This window comes from Arvicanthis niloticus, chromosome 2 (genome assembly GCF_011762505.2).
Source record: "Arvicanthis niloticus isolate mArvNil1 chromosome 2, mArvNil1.pat.X, whole genome shotgun sequence".
NCBI lineage: Eukaryota > Metazoa > Chordata > Mammalia > Rodentia > Muridae > Arvicanthis > Arvicanthis niloticus.
In genome coordinates, this window is record NC_047659.1 from 105,234,153 (window position 1) to 105,251,943 (window position 17,791).

The 17,791-nt window shown below is 38.4% G+C and overlaps 1 protein-coding gene across 1 annotated transcript in view; it reads right to left on the reverse strand.

Moving 5' to 3' along the window:
• Positions 1–1,005: 1,005 nt before the first annotated feature.
• Positions 1,006–17,791, reverse strand: part of Tmx4 (thioredoxin related transmembrane protein 4) — a 43,930-nt gene continuing 27,144 nt past the window's right edge. Inside the window, exons 6-8 of the mRNA XM_034494982.1 lie at positions 13,735–13,836; positions 6,157–6,220; positions 1,006–5,139 (exon numbers count right to left, since the gene is read on the reverse strand). Coding sequence (XP_034350873.1) covers positions 4,799–5,139; positions 6,157–6,220; positions 13,735–13,836 — 507 coding nt within the window. The 3' untranslated portion in view covers positions 1,006–4,798. The remainder of the gene's footprint in view (positions 5,140–6,156; positions 6,221–13,734; positions 13,837–17,791) is intronic.

Here is a 17,791-nt window from a genome sequence, read left to right on the forward strand (position 1 = left end):
CAGCATGACCCTTCTTCAAAAAGCAAAAAACCCCAAATACAAAGTAAAATATTTAAAAAGAGGCAAGTGACAACCAATTTTCCAGTAAGTAGAAGAGTCTGTAGATCAGTTGGCTTGATACCTTATTTTACCCAGCTTTTTAAGGATACCAGAAACAAAACACATTGTACAATATTTCTATTAGCCAAAATAATCAAGTGGCCTTAATATTGTAGATTAATAGTGTAACTTATTATGTGCCTGAGACTTGTGCAGAGAGCATGAGTTAAGGGCAGTCATTGCTTTAATGACTTATAAGTTCATGAACCTGACAAAGCAGTTTGTCCTTTTGCAGCACTGATATTTTCTGCATCTATTATATGGTCTCCACCCAAGTAACTGTAATTCCAGGAAAGGGCCCCACCAGTGACAACAAAACACTCTACATTCTGATAGCAAAATACTTTCCAAAAAGCAACTAATGTTAAATTACCAGGATTAAGCAGAATCCCACTTACTGTACTTACAGATTATACTAATCTACCTGAGAGGTAGATTAGTGAAGAATTTTCACTAAGATTCATCCACACTGACAAAATTCTGACCTCTATTTTGGTAGAGACTGGGAAAATGTGAACCTAATAGCATCTTTTCTTTTACCAGACAGCTCACTACTATCTTTCAAAAGGAATAAATCAAGTTTCTATTACATCAGTTTGTAAATGTGTTCAGAAGAGCCACCTTGCCTTTTTGCCTTTTTTATTGCTACAGTGGTGGAAACAGGTAAGTTGAGATAGTCTTCTCTAAGTCCTAGGAGACTGTGGAAGTCCAGCAATCTTGGAGGAGGAGCAGAGTCATTTAGTTAATGCACCAGCCTAGCCTCGGCTAGTGTGATGAGCTCGTACAGACAGTGCAATGAGCTGTAGTATGCTCAGAAGCCCTTACATCTTCAGCACCAGCCTTGGACACATGGCATGGATTTCATCAAGTTCAGGCACAAGAAATGGACAATGAACACTCAGAAAATAAACAGAGAAGAAAATTATTTTTTTTAACAAAGTAGTATTTTCAACTGCTTTCACAAATGCTTTTATGTGAAAATATTCATATGAAAAAGCAATACACCACTCTGTTTCACTTGGTCATCACTATCTTTAGGTTTTGACACAAATGGAACCTGACAATGAAATGGCAGTACATAGGCTCAGGGTTATGTACAATTCTGTGATCAGAGAATGTGTAATGCAGGCAACGTAGTACACATCTATTTGAGAGCCCAGAATACACAGGTAAAGGAAAATAAATACACTGAGCTAAACAATCAAAACTATTACAAAAAAATAAACACACCATTTTATAATATATTGACTCACAAATGAACAGCATCTTTAGTATAAAATCTGCATTTCTACAAAGCTGTACAAAAACAAATAAAATTAAACCACATTAGAAATGAGTCAAAGCCACAGGTGAACTTTAGTCTACACAAAACTTTAGAGAATATGCCTCTGAAGTCCACATGCTAGACTGAGGCTGTCCAAGGTTTCTCAGTTGAACCTCGTGCTTTGGGTAGCTGCTCAAAGAACTGATCCAGCAGGTTTCACCAGACTTCACCTTGGCTTCTGTCAGGCAAGCTACAATTTCACAAGAACCAAATCAATGAGGTAAAGAGACACAACACTGGGAGAGTTCTTGTTGGCACAAAGATTTACACAAATACTTTCCAAACAGTTGATAGATTTGACAGGCTAGTTAATCACACATGTACAATACTGTCAGGAATAACAACAGGATACTAAGAGGAAGAACACAGAAAACCTGTACACACCAGCAAAAGCACCAATGTCTCCTCCTTTCTCTCACATCATCCTTAGGATTTTAATCCTGAAATATCTTTCACCCTTTTCAATCCTTTAAGACATCCCTTTGAACTCCATTGTTTCCCAACTCACAGAAAGCCACATGGTAGATATTCCCTTAACTAGCATTTTAATCTCCTCCCTAAAAGACGCTACAAGGTGCACTTAATTGAAGCTTACATATATTCAAACCACATGGCAATATCTTAATTATCAGCCAGGGGTTGGCCCTAAAATGTGAGAGTGTAGCTTATCAGCTGTCCAAAACTTAGCTGTGTCAAACTTGCTGCCCTTCCATTGCACTCGTCACTATAGATATCAGGTACAGATCCTATGTACATGTTGAGACTGCAGGCTCACAATGGCCTGTGCAGTGAATGAGTCATCTCTTCCATGTTCCATGATTAGCCTTCAAAACAAAACAGTAACAAGAACAAAAAAGTGAACTGCCTGTGCATTGCTTCCATAAGATTCTAAGCAAGACAATGTGGTTCAGCATGGTTAAGGAGGTGAAGCCTTAAAAAAAAAATTAAAAAGAGGTAATGGAATTTTCAGATATTCCAATGAAGAACAAGGCACCTTTCTCTAACTACCTTTCCATAAAGCACTACACACCCTTATTCCACAATTGCTATCTCATACAGAAAAATATTTTAACATACAGAAAATAGCAATTTACAATTAAATAGCAGGTATGGCAATAGAGGAGAAGCATGGTAGTTTTGGTTTTATAAAATCATGTTTCCATGCACTTAACTTCTGGATTAAATTTATTATATACACAAAAAATGAAATAGTATTAAATGTTTATCTAATCTTAAGTTGAGTTTTTCCTTTAATTTTATATTAACAAAATACTGAAAATAAACCTAAAGGCTTCAAATGGAAAGAAATTAAGTTCTTGGACTATTTACTAGAAACCCAATTTTTGCCAGGATGTTAAAAACAGAAAAGCTAGGAAAAAATAATTCCTACAAATAAATATAATTTTGGTGGATTGGACCCTCTTCTCCATGACTTTTTCTCCAAGCCTCCAATATCTTTTAAGTATTATTAAGAAAGGAAAATATATTATCTCATTATATTATTAGTATTTGTGGTCCAATTGGAATCTGGTTTTAAAACATTTATCAAAGCCAAGGCAGATTGTAATCCTTCACGCTTTCCCTCTTGTCAAATATCCCATGAAAACCCAGTACGTCAATTTGGAGGAGGGTACTTCACAGAACACAGATGCAAGCCATCCCTTTCCCACCACTCTGAACTTAGATTTACTATACCTTAAACACTCCATGCAGCTGACTACAAGGGAAAGAAGGAAATACACTGGCAGAAGAGAATGTACAGCTCAGCTCTAGCAGGAAGATGAATAGGTACCACAGAACCATGGCACTTTTGAGTAAGGATGTATCAGGACAGAAACATGGAAGGGCAGTAAGGTCTCCAGTTCTGTGATGGCCTCAGCCTTGAACTGATAGTTAACTAAATTACAAAGATGAAATAAAAACATTTATAAGAAATGGATTGTCACAATAAAGTCTTCCTTTGTGCAAGGTTTGTACAGGAGGGCAGATTCTGAACCTCCACTACCAATGACCCTCCTGTCGGCAGGTAATGCATAGAAAGGGTTATCTAAGCAGCCAGAGAAATACACTACATATCTCTTTTTAAAATGACAAAACATTTTGAATTTCACAAACCTGTACTCATTATTCTGACTCAACCCAAGGGGAAATAGTTGACTTTAGTCTTATAGCTTTCATATAGCTAGAATCTAATTTTATGTATTTATTCTCAGACATGAGAGGGTAAAAGAGGAAATGGAGATATTTTTTAAGGAAGCTGGGTTCTTGATACTGATACTGGATTGAGCAGAGAGAGATTTATAATCATACAATTCTCTAGAGGATTAAGGGAGACAGGAACAAGTCAAATCTTTCACCTCTTGATATTAACTTTCATTAATTTTTTTCACCAAAAGCACATCACTAAAAGCAAAGCAGACATGCCTTTTCAGTTGTTATTAAAGTGGTTCCAGAGAGGTTCCTTGAGATAGGAATTAAACACCACCGACCTGAAGTCAGCTTTATAAAACTACCTTATAGTGACAAGACTTAGAGTGCTTTGGGTTCAGATAAACAGAGAATGTGGCTGAAGAAACTCTTGAAGAAGATGTTTATACCTGTGCTAAGTAACCACCACTACCTTTTCAGAGAGTTCAGCATGTCTTTGAGACTCGTGGCAGTCTTAGTCTCATCAGCTGTGGTTTCTGAGTACCACAAGCTTTACTTCTAATAAGGGTAACCCATGCAGACCACTGCTGCCTGCTCTTCTCACTACAGAGCAGCTGTAAAATGTGGGAGTCCGCAAGCTCAAAGAGGAAAAGTCATAGAGATTCAGGGTAAGAAACAAAAGCCAACGCAGACCAAGGGAGCTTAGATGACTCCCTAGCTCCACCTTGAAGTTGTATCTATACCCAGGTACCCACAATTTCTAGCCCCAAGACAGTTCTGGGGCGCTGTGTACATGTGTTTTAGTCATGACATGACTTAACAATGAAGGCAAAGACTTCCTGTACTTCATGGATGCTCCGGAGGGCTGTGGTTTTGCTCTCACTTTATAAAGCAGCAGCCTCAATTCTAAGGTGCTAATGAGAACTGCAGAGAAGTCCTCTAATTTACTCACTGGCTCCCAAGCACATCAACTTGTTCTCCACAAGTCCCCACAAAGATCCTAACACTATGGTGGCTAAATGCTACACCTGAGTCTCTTTAGGCTTACTACCATGTAACCACAGGTCCAGAGATCATCTTTTAAAAGTGAACATTGCTCATTCAGACAAACAAAACAAAACAAAACAAAACAAAACAAACAACTAAGGATTTGGCTTAAACTGCAGACCAGAAGGAAACAAACTTCTTTTTTTGGCCTATATATTTTTAGAAATGGCATAATGTAACCTATGATCCCTTGTTGGCAATCTGACTCTTGCGCTGCCTCAAGGAGTCTTCCATCACCTCCTGAGTGTCAGCTGGATGAGCTTCCTCATCCTTAGGGGACACACTACCCTCCTTCACAACTCCTTGCTCATTGGTGTCACATCTCTCCTCATCCATGATGCCTGCCAAGTTGTCCTCTTCCTCATCTTCTTCTGCTTCATCCTCATCTCCAAGGTCCTCTTTCTCTTCCTCATCATCCACAAGACTGTCTTTGTTTTCTTCTTCATTTGAGTCATCCTTTTCTTCCTCTGCATCCTGTAGCTGCTCAGCTCCTTGAGCCCCCTCAGGCCTCTGCTCCTTCTCTGTGAAGAGAAAACAAAACAAACGTCTGGATAAACAATGGCAACTTAGTAATCAATTACCTGTTTAACCATGAGATGAACAATAAGGAGTTTTCTGCTCTTAAAGTGCTATCACATGAATAGGTTTTCTGGTTGCAGCTTAGCCTCATGTAAAAATGTCACAACCCCCTACAGGAGCACCACTGACTGTAAGTAAGGCAGATGCGAATGGAGTACAAAGTTTTGTTTTATGGTATACGGTATGTATTGCATGCTGTATAAAATACTAAATGACTCACTGGTCATATCAACTATTTCAGACAAGTTAAGCCAAATAAGTCATACTCCCTAGGAGTTTGAGACCAATGTCAGGAAGAAAAGTCCTCTTACCACAAAGTTAATTGATAAAATATGAATTGGGAATACTAATAGTTACTGAATAAACTTCGGAAACATGGTATGACCTGGGCTGGGCTTGAAACCAGAGAACTCCTGCAGCAGGTTACATGGGCTGCCATTTGCACTCCAAAATGCTGAAGGTCATACAAGTTTCCTAGCTGTCTATGAAGTCTTAAAATCTTCAAGAACTAAAGATATAACCTTATTTAAACTCCTGAGAAATTCAACACTACAAATATAAAGGGCATCTGAGCTGGTTAGGCCTAGAAGTAGATTTGGCATAGTGACAACTGTCATGGAGACTCAACCAATGTCAGTTTCTCTAAGAATTTTCCATTCCAATTCAAGAGTGAAAGTTGTTCACTGAAAAATACGAGGGACAAGCCCAATGAGAAAATGCAATCTTCAAAATAAAACATTTTCTGATTTTAAAAGGGGAAAGTAAATTTAATTATTAATTAAAATTTTATTAAATTTTATTCAAAGTTACATGGAGAACATATCTTTAGAGAACTGTTTAGTGCAGGAACTGGAAGGTCAGTGAGAAGTGGAAAGCTATAACCAAAATGCTGAGCCACAGAATGTATGGTATTTTATGAAACTCTAAAAATTCTACTCATGAGAACTTCTTGGACTTACCGCAGCGTTCAGAGGAAGCTCTTGGAAGAGGCACATAGAAGCATTCTGAGATCACCACCAGGATCTGGAGGAAACAAAGTTAACTTCACACAGAGTAGAGAAGACAAACTACCAAGACTCCTTAACATCAGATGTGTGTCCCTTAACCAGATCTCCTTTAACCAGACACTTAGCAACTAGTCAAAATTTTCAGAAAGATATACTTGATGGAAGACCACTCCAGGGTATAGAACTCTTGAGTTCCTAAAAAAAATAAAAAATAAAAAAAAAAATAACTGGCCATATATAAGAAAATTCTGTAATACTGAGAACTAAATTCTATTTTAAGCAGAGACTAGATGGCTTTACCTCTGACCTTAATGTATGAGGAGTAGATGGGGAGGAAGGGGGTAAGGACTGGAAAAAGAGGTAGGAGGGGAAGCTGTGGTTGGGGTGTAATGTATGATAGAATAAATTAACAAAAATATATTTTAAAAATCTAGTCAGATTTAGAAATCCAACTGGAGGATAGAAACAAGAATATAGTCTGTCATCTAACTTGTTGGGTATATTCTTTGTCTTTACCACAGTGGTCAAAGCAAGGAGCTTTATGTGAAGTCATAGTCAACTTGGTTATTTGGAAAATGATTACCAATTCAAGTACAGTATTTATTTCTTTTTCAATTACCTTGTATTGCTAGCAGCATTAATCTTCAGAACATTTAAGAAATAAGGCTAGTCAAACACCTAGCTGGTCTACTACTGTGGAGACACCATATCCTGAGATATCCTAGAGGAGCCACTGTACCCAGAACAACCAGAGCTCAGGATCACAGAGACATCCAGACCCCGAGGAGTTCTGATACAACCAAGACAATTGGAAAGGCAGGCTCCAGTCAGAACCAGTGAGTGCAAGTAGCACTACAGCTAACCAAATGGCAAAAGGCAAGCATAAGAATGTAAACAACAGAAACCAAAGGTACTTGGCATCACCAGAACCCAGTTCTCCCACCATAGCAAGTCCTGAACACCACATCACACCAGAAAAGCAGGATTCAGAATTAAAATCACCTCTCATGATGATGATAGAGGACTTTTAAAAGGACATATACAACACTCTCAAAGAATTTGAGGAGAACGCAGGTAAACAGGTAGAAGCCCTTAAAGAAATGCAAGAAAACACAACCAAACAGGTGAAGGAATTACATAAAACCGTCCAGGATCTAAAAATGAAAGTAGAAACAATAAAGAAATCTCAAAGGGAGACTACCCTGGAGACAGAAAACCTAGGAAAAAGATCAGGAGTCATAGACGCAAGCATCACCAACAGAATACAAGAGATAGAAGAGAGAATCTCATGCGCAGAAGATACCATGGAAAACATAGACACAACGGTCAAAGAAAATGTGAAATGCGAAAAGCTCCTAACACAAAACATCCAGGAAATCCAGGACACAATGAGAAGAGCAAACCTAAGGATAATAGGTATAGATGAGGTTGAAGACCCCCAACTTAAAGGGCCAGTGAAGATCTTCAACAAAATTATAGAGGAAAACTTCCCTAACCTAAAGAAAGAGATGTCCTTAAATATACAAGAAGCCTACAGAAACTCAAATAGACTAGACCAAAAAAGAAATACCTCCTGTCACATAATAATCAAAACATCAAATATACAAAACAAAGAGAAGATACTAAAAGCAGTAAGGGAAAAAGACAAAGTAACATATAAAGGCAGACCCATAAGAATTACACCAGACTTCTCACCAGAGACTATAAAAGCCAGAAGATCCTGGACTGATATTATACAGACCCTAAGAGATCACAAATGCCAGCCCAGACTACTATACCCAGCAAAACTCTCAATCATTATTGATGGAGAAACCAAAATATTTCATGACAAATCCAAATTTACACAATATCTTCCCACAAATCCAGCACTTCAAAGGATAATGGATGGAAAACTCCAACACAAAGAGGTAAACTACAACCAAGAAAAAGCAAGAAAGTAATCTTCCAAAAACCCCAAAAGAAGATAGTTACACAAACAAAATTCCACCTCTAATAACAAAAATAACAGGAAGCAACAATCATTTTTCCTTAATATCTCTTAATATCAATGGTCTCAATTCTCCAATAAAAAGACATAGACTATCAGACTGGATACGTAATCAGGACCCAACATTTTGCTGCATTCAGGAAATGCACCTTTGTGAAAAAAACAGACACTACCTCAGAGTAAAAGGTTGAAAAACAATCTTCCAAGCAAATGGTCCCAAGAAACAAGCTGGAGTAGCGATTCTAATATCAAATAAAATTGATTTTCAACAAGAAGTAATCAAAAAAGATAAGGAAGGACACTACATACTCATCAAAGGAAAAATGTACCAAGAAGAACTCTCAATTCTGAACATCTATGCCCCAAATGCAAGGGCACCCACATACATCAAAGAAACTTGACTAAAGCTTAAGCATACATTACATCTAACACAATAATAGTGGGGGATTTCAACACCCCACTCTCAGCAATGAACAGATCATGGAAACAAAACTAAACTGAGACACAATGAAACTAACAGAAGTTATGAATCAAATGGATTTAACTGATATCTATAGAATATTTCATCCTAAAACAAAAGAATATACCTTTTTCTCAGCACCTCATGGTACCTTCTGCAAAACAGACCATATAATTGGTCACAAAACAGACCTCAACAGATAGAAAATGATTGAAATAATCCCTTGTACCCTATCAGACCACCATGGACTAAGGCTGGTGTTTGACATGGACAAAAACAATGGAAAGCCCACATACACATGGAAACTGAACAATGCTCTATTCAATGATGACTTGGTCAAAAAAGAAGTAAAGAAAGAAATTAAAGACTTTTTAGAATTTAATAAAAAGGAGGACACATCATACCAAAACTACTTGTGGGACTCCATGAAAGCAGTACTAAGAAGAAAACTCATAGATCTAAGTGCTTACAAAAAAAAAAAAAAAAAAAAAAAAAAAAAAAACTGGAGAGAGCATATACTAACAACTTGACAGCACACCTGAAAGCTTTAGAGCAAAAAGAAGCTAATATTCCCAAGAGGAGTAGATGGCAGGAAATAATCAAACTCAGAGCTGAAATCAACAAAGTAGAAAGAAAAAGAACTATACAAAATATCAACAAAACCAAGAGCTGGTTCTTTGAGAAAATCAACAAGATAGATAAACCCTTAGCCAGACTAATCAAAGGGCACAGAGACAGTATCCAAACTAATAAAATCAGAACTGAAAAGGGAGACATAACAACAGAAACTGAGGAAATTTAAAAAAATCATCAGATCCTACTACAAAGGCCTATACTCAACAAAATTGGAAAATCTGGATGAAATGGACAATTTTCTAGACAGGTACCAAAGTTAAACGAGAAGCAGATAAACCATCTGAACAGTCTCATAACCCCTAAAGAAATAGAGCAGTTATTAAAAGCCTCCCCACCAAAAAAAAGTCCAGGACCAGACGGTTTTAGTGCAGAATTCTATCAGACCTTCCAGGAAGACCTAATACCAATTCTCTTCAAAATATTCCACAGAATAGAAACAGAAGGAACACTACCCAGTTCATTCTATGAAGCTACAATTACGCTTATACCTAAACCTCAGAAAGACCCAACAAAGAAAGAGAACTACAGACCAATCTCTCTTATGAATATTGATGCAAAAATACTCAATAAAATTCTCGCAAACCGAATCCAAGAACACATCAAAACAATCATCCATCATGATCAAGTAGGCTTTATCCCAGGAATGCAGGGGTGGTTCAATATTCGAAAATCCATCAATGTAATCCACTATATAAATAAACTCAAGGGAAAAAACCACATGATCATCTCACTAGATGCTGAGAAAGCATTTGACAAAATTCAACATCCCTTCATGTTAAAAGACTTGGAAAGATCAGGAATTCAAGGCCCATACCTAGACATAGTAAAAGCAAAATACAGCAAGCCAATAACCAACATCAAAATAAATGGAGAGAAACTTGAAGCAATCCCACTAAGATCAGGGACTAGACAAGGCTGCCCACTCTCACCCTATCTATTCAATATAGTACTGGAAGTCCTAGCCAGAGCAATTAGACAACAAAAGGAAGTCAAAGGGATACAAATAGGAAAAGAGGAAGTCAAACTTTCACTATTTGCAGATGATATAATAGTATACTTAAGTGACCCTAAAACTTCCACCAGAGAACTCCTAAACCTGATAAACAACTTCAGCAAAGTGGCTAGATATAAAATCAACTCAAACAAATCAATAGTCTTCCTCTACTCAAATGATAAACAGACTGAAAAAGAAATTAGGGAAATGACACCCTTCATAATAGTCACAAATAATATAAAATATCTTGGGGTGAATCTAACCAAGCAAGTGAAAGATCTGTATGACAAGAACTTCAAGTCTCTGAAGAAAGAAATCAAAGATGATCTCAGAAGATGTTGGGGGCCGACTTTTAGCAGAAAGTGGCTATCAGCTTTGCAGCCATCTTGAGACATATACCCTGACATGAGACTTGGATTACAATAGCCTACAACAGCTGAGCACACTCTGATAATCTTGGTTTAGATACCTTGGGTGTGTGAGATTAAAGGTGTGAGATTAAAGGTGTGTAACTTAAGAGCTTGACTTAGAAGTGTAGAGATCAGATTTAGAGACAAGACCTAAGGGCATGATTAAAGGCGTGACCAAAAGGCATGGCTTATAAGTGAGACATATAAAAGGCAGAGGCAGACGGCAGAGAATTAGACATTAGGGAGACACAGCAGATAGAGGAGACAGAGAAACAGGCACTTGGGAGAGAACCTGGAAGAAGTAACTTGGAACTTGGAGGCACTAGGGACTAGGCCCTAGGGACTAGGAACTAGGGACTAGGAACTTAGGACTTGAGACACTTAGAGGAAGAGAGACTGAAAAATAAACAGGATTGAAACACACTCTGGTCTCCATTCTTTGAGTCCACCCTCTCTCTCTCTCTTGCTGAACCCCGACCCTCATACCGGAGCAGCAGCTTGGACCAGGATACAGTAGCCACCAAACTCAGGGCAGCCCGGGCCTCAACATTTTGCTCCAGCCGAGACATTTTTTGGCCGCCCGAACGTGGGGCTAGTGCGGTTCCCAACAAGAAGATGGAAAGATCTCCCATGCTCCTGGATTGGCAGCATTAACTTAGTAAAAATGGCCATCTTGCCAACAGCAATCTACAGGTTCAATGCAATCCCCATCAAAATTCCAAATCAATTCTTCATAGAGATAGAAAGAGCAATTTGCAAATTTATTTGGAATAACAAAAAACCCAGGATAGTGAGAACCATTCTCAACAATAAAAGAACTTCTGGGGGAATCACCATCACTGACCTCAAACTGTACTACAGAGCAGTAGTGATAAAAACTGCATGGTATTGGTACAGAGACAGGCAGGATCAATGGAATAGAATTGAAGATCCAGAAATGAACCCACACACCTATGGTCACTTGATCTTTGACAAAGGAGCTAAAACCATCCAGTGGAAAAAAGACAGCATTTTCAACAAATGGTGCTGGATCAACTGGAGGTCAGCATGTAGAAGAATGCAAATCAATCCATTCTTATCCCCTTGTACAAAGCTCAACTCCAAGTGGATAAAAAATCTTCACATAAAACCAGATACACTGAAACTAATAGAAGAGAAGGTGGGGAAGACCCTCGAATACTTAGGCACACGGGAAAAGTTCCTGAACAGAACACCAATGGCTTATGCTCTAAGATCAAAAATTGACAAATGGCACCTCATAAAATTGCAAAGCTTCAGCAAGACAAAAGACAATGTCAATAAGACAAAATGGCAACCAAGAGATTGGGAAAAGATTATTACCAACCCTAGATCCAATAGAGGGCTAATATCCAAGATATACAAAGAACTCAAGAAATTAGACTCCAGACAACCAAATAACCCTATTAAAAAATGGGGTACAGAGCTAAACAAAGAATTCTCAACTGAGGAAACTCGAATGGCCGAGAAGCACCTTAAGAAATGTTCAACACATCCTTAGTCATCAGGGAAATGCAAATCAAAACAACCCTGAGATACCACCTCACACCAGTTAGAATGGCTAAGATAAAAAATTCAAGTGATGGTAGATGCTGGCAAGGATGTGGAGAAAGAGGAACACTCCTCCATTGTTGATGGGAATGCAAGCTGGTACAACCACTCTGGAAATCAGTCTGGCGGTTCCTCAGAAAATTGGACATAGCACTACCTGAGGACCCAGCTATGCCACTCCTGGGCATATACCCAGAAGATGCTCCAACATATAACAAGGACATATGCTTCACTATGTTCATCACAGCCTTATTTATAATAGCCAGAAGCTGGAAAGAACCCAGATGTCCTTCAACAGAGGAATGGATACAAAAAATGTGGTACATTTACACAATGAAGTATTACTCAGCTATTAAAAATAATGAATTCGAGTAATTATTGGTAAATGAATGGAACTAGAAAATATCATCCTGAGTGAGGTAACCCAATCACAAAAGAACACACATGGTATTTACTCACTGATAATCGGATGTTAGCCCAAAGGCTTGAAATAGCCAAGATTCAACTAACTGAGCACATGAAGCTCATGAAGAAGGAAGACCAAGTGTGCATGCCTCGGTCCTTCTTGGAAGGAGTGACAGAATGCTCAAGAGAGCAAATATGGTGACAAAGTGTGGGACAGAAAGTCAAGGAGGGGCCATCGGGAGACCACTCTACCTTGATATCCGTCCCATGTGCAGTCACCAAAGATTTACGCCAATATGGATGTCAGGAAGTGCATGTAGACAGGAGCCTGATGTAGCTGTCTCCTCAGAGGTCTGCCGGAGTCTGACATATCCAGAGGCAGATGCTCGAAGCAACCCATTGATCTGATCAAGGGTTCCCAATGAAGAAGTTTGAGGACTAAAGGAGCTGAAAGGGTTGGTGGCCCCAAGAGGAGAGCAACAGTGCCAGACAACCAGAGCTCCCCAGGGTTTAAATCACCAGCCTGGGAGCACAAAGGGAGACACCCATGATTTCAGCTGTATACTTAGGGGAGGATGGCCTTGTCAGGCATGGGTGGGAGTGGAGATCCCTGGTCCCATGAAGGCTGAACACCAATCGGGGAGGAATTCGAGGATGGGGAGGGGGGAGTGGGAGGTAGGTGGGGGCACACCCTTGTAGAGGCAGGAGGGGGGGATGAAATAGGGGGTTCCTGGGTGGTGGTGGGAATGGGGTAAGGGGATAAAATCTGAAATGTAAACATAATATCCAATAAAAAATATGAAAAAAATGAAAAAAAAAACCCTGTCTTGAAAAAACAATATAAATAAATGTATATATACAATATTAAAAAAAAAGAAATAAGGCTAGAGGGTGATAATTATAATTAATGAATTTCTCATACTATACATTATCATTGAAACCAAAGAACAAATTAACTGCTTAAATGACAGAAAAATGCTATTTATGTACTCTTCCTTTTATGGCCACCTTTTAATTTCACATGAAATCTTCTTTTTAAAGGAAAAAAAAAAGACTGGCAATGTCTTACCAGACCCATGAACAGGCCAAACACTAAAGTGGCAACGACGAAAAAAACATAAGAACACCATGCAGGAATTCCAAGAGTCACTGTGAAATAGTTGTGAAGGTGCTGCAATCAAAAGAGAAATGAATGTTTACTTGAAGTGTAGGATTCTCTATCTCTATCTCTAGTCTACAAACTGTCTTTCCACATATGTGCCCAAAGTATATACTCAAGTGATTCCTAATGAACAAGTCAAATTTTGTAACATTGAGAAATAGTAATTATCAAAATATCTATTAAGAATTATTCTTTAGAGTTCAGGATCTTGATATAGGTCTGGTCAAATTACTTTGCCAGATCTTGTTTCCATAGCAAACAATTTTCTAATACCCTTTATGAAATCATTACCTCTTCCTCAGTACTTAATAATAACATGGAATTTATTAAAATATAAAACCCTTTGGTTCCTTATCAGTTGTTATGTAAAGCAAAATGATTGATGCCTTAGAGTATGAACCATTTAAATGTTTCCACACTTACTTTTTCTAATGTTAAACAATATGTGAATTACAGATATGAACTGTTCATTTCAAATCAAAGTATAATTAGAGGTAGACTTCCCAGGTCCACATTTGTTCATGTCAAGTCATTGTTTGAGATCATAAACTACAATCCAATCCATTAATAGGCAGAATTAAAAGGCCCCAAGTTTGACATCAGCAGTCCATAAAAACAATTACTGAAATAATCTTCCCAGAACTCAAAAAAACTGATGAAAATCAGTCCAGGTTTCTAAATTAAGCTCATATTTCTCAAAATCTAAGCTGTTCTTATTAATTTTTTTTAGTTTATGCTAAGAAATTGAATCTTTTATTCTGGCCTGTTCTGAAGGAGTAATATGTAAACAAAACAAAATTTGTTATATTACCAGAACAATCTGACAATCCAAAGACTCCTCATTTAGGAATACCTGGAGCTGATATAGCCTGGCAGCAGACTCCATACGTGCTGGTTTTATGGGCATGTGCAATGCAACATGAAAGGATCATGGATGCCAAAGTCTCAGAAAGCTGTTGAGACCAAATAATATGGATTCTCTGGAAAGGAAGCCCTAACAGTCTATTGTATAAAGAGATGAACATGAAAGCCAAGTGACCAGGGAGATACTGGATTTTTTAAGATGTAAAAATATGTGGGGCATTAACCAAGAAAGTTTGAACACCCCAAAACAAAGACTGTATGTACTCTAGTCTTATAGTGTTGGAGCCCTTTGAAGCCCAGATAATGTCAGCATGAATGCCAAATCTAGGAAATAGAGTTAGAGTTGCAAGGTATGGTGATTGCTTGTCCGCTGAATCTGTCTAAAGTTGATAAAATCATTCCTTGCTATGCCACCATTTCAGACTTACAGGATGTCTTACCATATGCTAAAAATACCTAACTTGGTTTTTTACTTTATAAGAGCTCAGGGTTAAGAGACTGCCCTGAGTCTGGGAAGAGACTTGATAATTTTTGACCAACACTGAACAGTAACTATGAGGACTTTTAAAGTAGGGTTTGTATGCCTCTTCCCATATGAATACCAGGGGTAGGGTACAGCTTGAATATGAAAATGTACCCCACAGACACATGTTTAAATACTTGGTACACACCTGATGGCAGTGTTTTCAGTGGCTGTACAACTTTAAGGGAAGAGACCTAGTTGGTGAAAGTAGGTCACTAAAGTTAGAGCCTGGCCTCAGTTCTGACCTGTTTCTATAGAGGAATTTTAATCCAGCAACATGGCTACTCTGGCTGGAATACAGAATGCCCTTAGAACACACCATTAATCCCAAACAATGATGTTTAATTGAGGGACAAATCAGCTACAGATTTGACAGAAGAGGATAAGGCCAGCTCTCAGCATAGGCATGAGAGGCTATTTAAAGCGTGCAGTGAAGGCAATTCAGTCAGTTTCTGTTCAGCAGCACAAGAGGCAGTGCAGTGGAGTCAGTTCAGTGCTATTCAGGTCATGCAGAAGAGGCAGGTGAAGCCAGAGAATAAGAAGGAGCCAGAAGATTAGAACAAATTGACAGAGTTAGTTTCAGGCCAAGCAGAACAACTCAGTGAGAAGCTGAGAGAAGCCAGATTGAATCATTAAGCTTGGAGAGAAGTTTGAACCAGAACTGCTGAGTTGAACCAGCCAGCTAAAGTTTAAAAAGAACTAGAGAGGGTGAGAATATTCAGCAGAAAGCCTGTGAAATGACAGTTACTTTCAGTGACTAAAAGTTACATTAACACTCTCTTCCCTTTCTCCTCTTGCCCTCATTACCACCCCCTCTCTCCTTCCTAATATTTTATTAATTATGAGAATTTCATATAACATATTTTGAGCATATTCAATACTTCTCAATGTCCTGTAGGATCACCCTCACCAATTTACCTACCCAACTTATTTTCTTTTACCATTCTTTTTTTTTTTTTTTTTTTTCTGTTTTTTTACGAGACAGGGTTTCTTTGTGTAGTCCTGGCTGTCCTGGAACTCACTCTGCAGACCAGGCTGGCCTCAAACTCAGAAATCCACCTGCCTCTGCCTCCCAAGTGCTGGGATTAAAGGCATGCACCACCACTGCCTGGCTTCTTTTACCATTCTTTCTTTAAAATAAAATAAACACAAAACAAAAAGCTAAAATTGTTTACCCAAATACTTGAGGTATAGAGCCTGGTCTCTCCCACTGCATGCTGAGGTTTTGTCAGGCTTGAGCTTGTCCAAGTCCTATGCTTGTAGGACTTGTATGTTCACTGTTCATATGTGCAACTGCCCTGTTGTGTCTGAAAAACATCGCTTCCTTGTAGTCATACACCACCTCTAGCATTTATATTTTTCAGCCCCCTCTTTCTCAATGATCTCTGAGGGGAGTCATGTTAGATATGTCACATTTAGGGCTGAGTACCCTGGAACAATGACCAGTTGTGGGTTTCACTGCAAAAAGCTTCTCTGATAAGGGTTGAGAAATGTACTAATATTGTTTATAGCAATACATTATTACATGTTATTTTAATACTGTGCTCATTTAGCAGAACCACAGTAATAAGTTTTCCCCTAGGGCCAATGACCTACCTATCTACAGGTTTCTGGCCCTCATAACACTGCCAGGTATGGGTTCTATCTCAAGGAGAAGGCCTTAAAGCCAATCGGAAAGTGGCTGGTCATTCCTGTAACACTGGTGCTACCACCAAGACAGTCATCAGTCACAGTTGTAGCTGACAAAGTATACAGCTGTGTAAGACTGATAATAAATTTTCTCCTCCAGTGACATGCATTTCAGCACTATTCGAGCAAGTAAATAGAATGTAGCTTCTAGGTCAGTACCCATTTGAATTCTTCATGTTTTGTGACTCAAGTCTGTGGAATCTTCAGCAGCAGGATATTATCACCAAGTTCTGGAGAATAGCCAAGAGAAATGGCAATAGCCTGTATACTGTAGGTCTATGGGATCCCATGGGCCAACCGCTCAAAGAGAGGTAAGTAGGGGTTTTCTTTGTTCACATATGGCTCTTCTATGCTATCCCTCTAATAGGGTAACTCTAACTCCCTTTAAATTCTTTTTTTCATATGTATGTGCATATATTTTAGAACCCTTCTATACCAAAGGCCTTTAGTGTTAGCTTTTCTTCCCTATAATCCCTCTTCTTCCATGAAGTTGTTTTAAAAAGTAGTTTTCCAACTATTAATGTTTTAAGAGATATTATTCAGTTCTGGCTTTAGGTAAAAAATAATATATATGGAACAGTTTATGCTGTTCTTGATGTGTCATTGTCATTACTGGGCTTATGCCTTCAAGTATGCCAAGAAGACCGAGGAAACCAAAGGCCACCCTGTCTCAGGCCTGATTCATAGATATATGTTTTCAACTTGCTTTATGAATACTTGCTGATTTACCTTGCTCATGAAGATATAATTATGAGACTGTGGATGAATAATGTGTAGCTGGCAGTGTCATATACCTTTTCTCCAAATCAAGTGATTAAAACACTCAAGAAATATCTTAAGTAAATTTTAAACAACAAAAAAGAAGTTATTAGTCTCTGAATTAGTGCA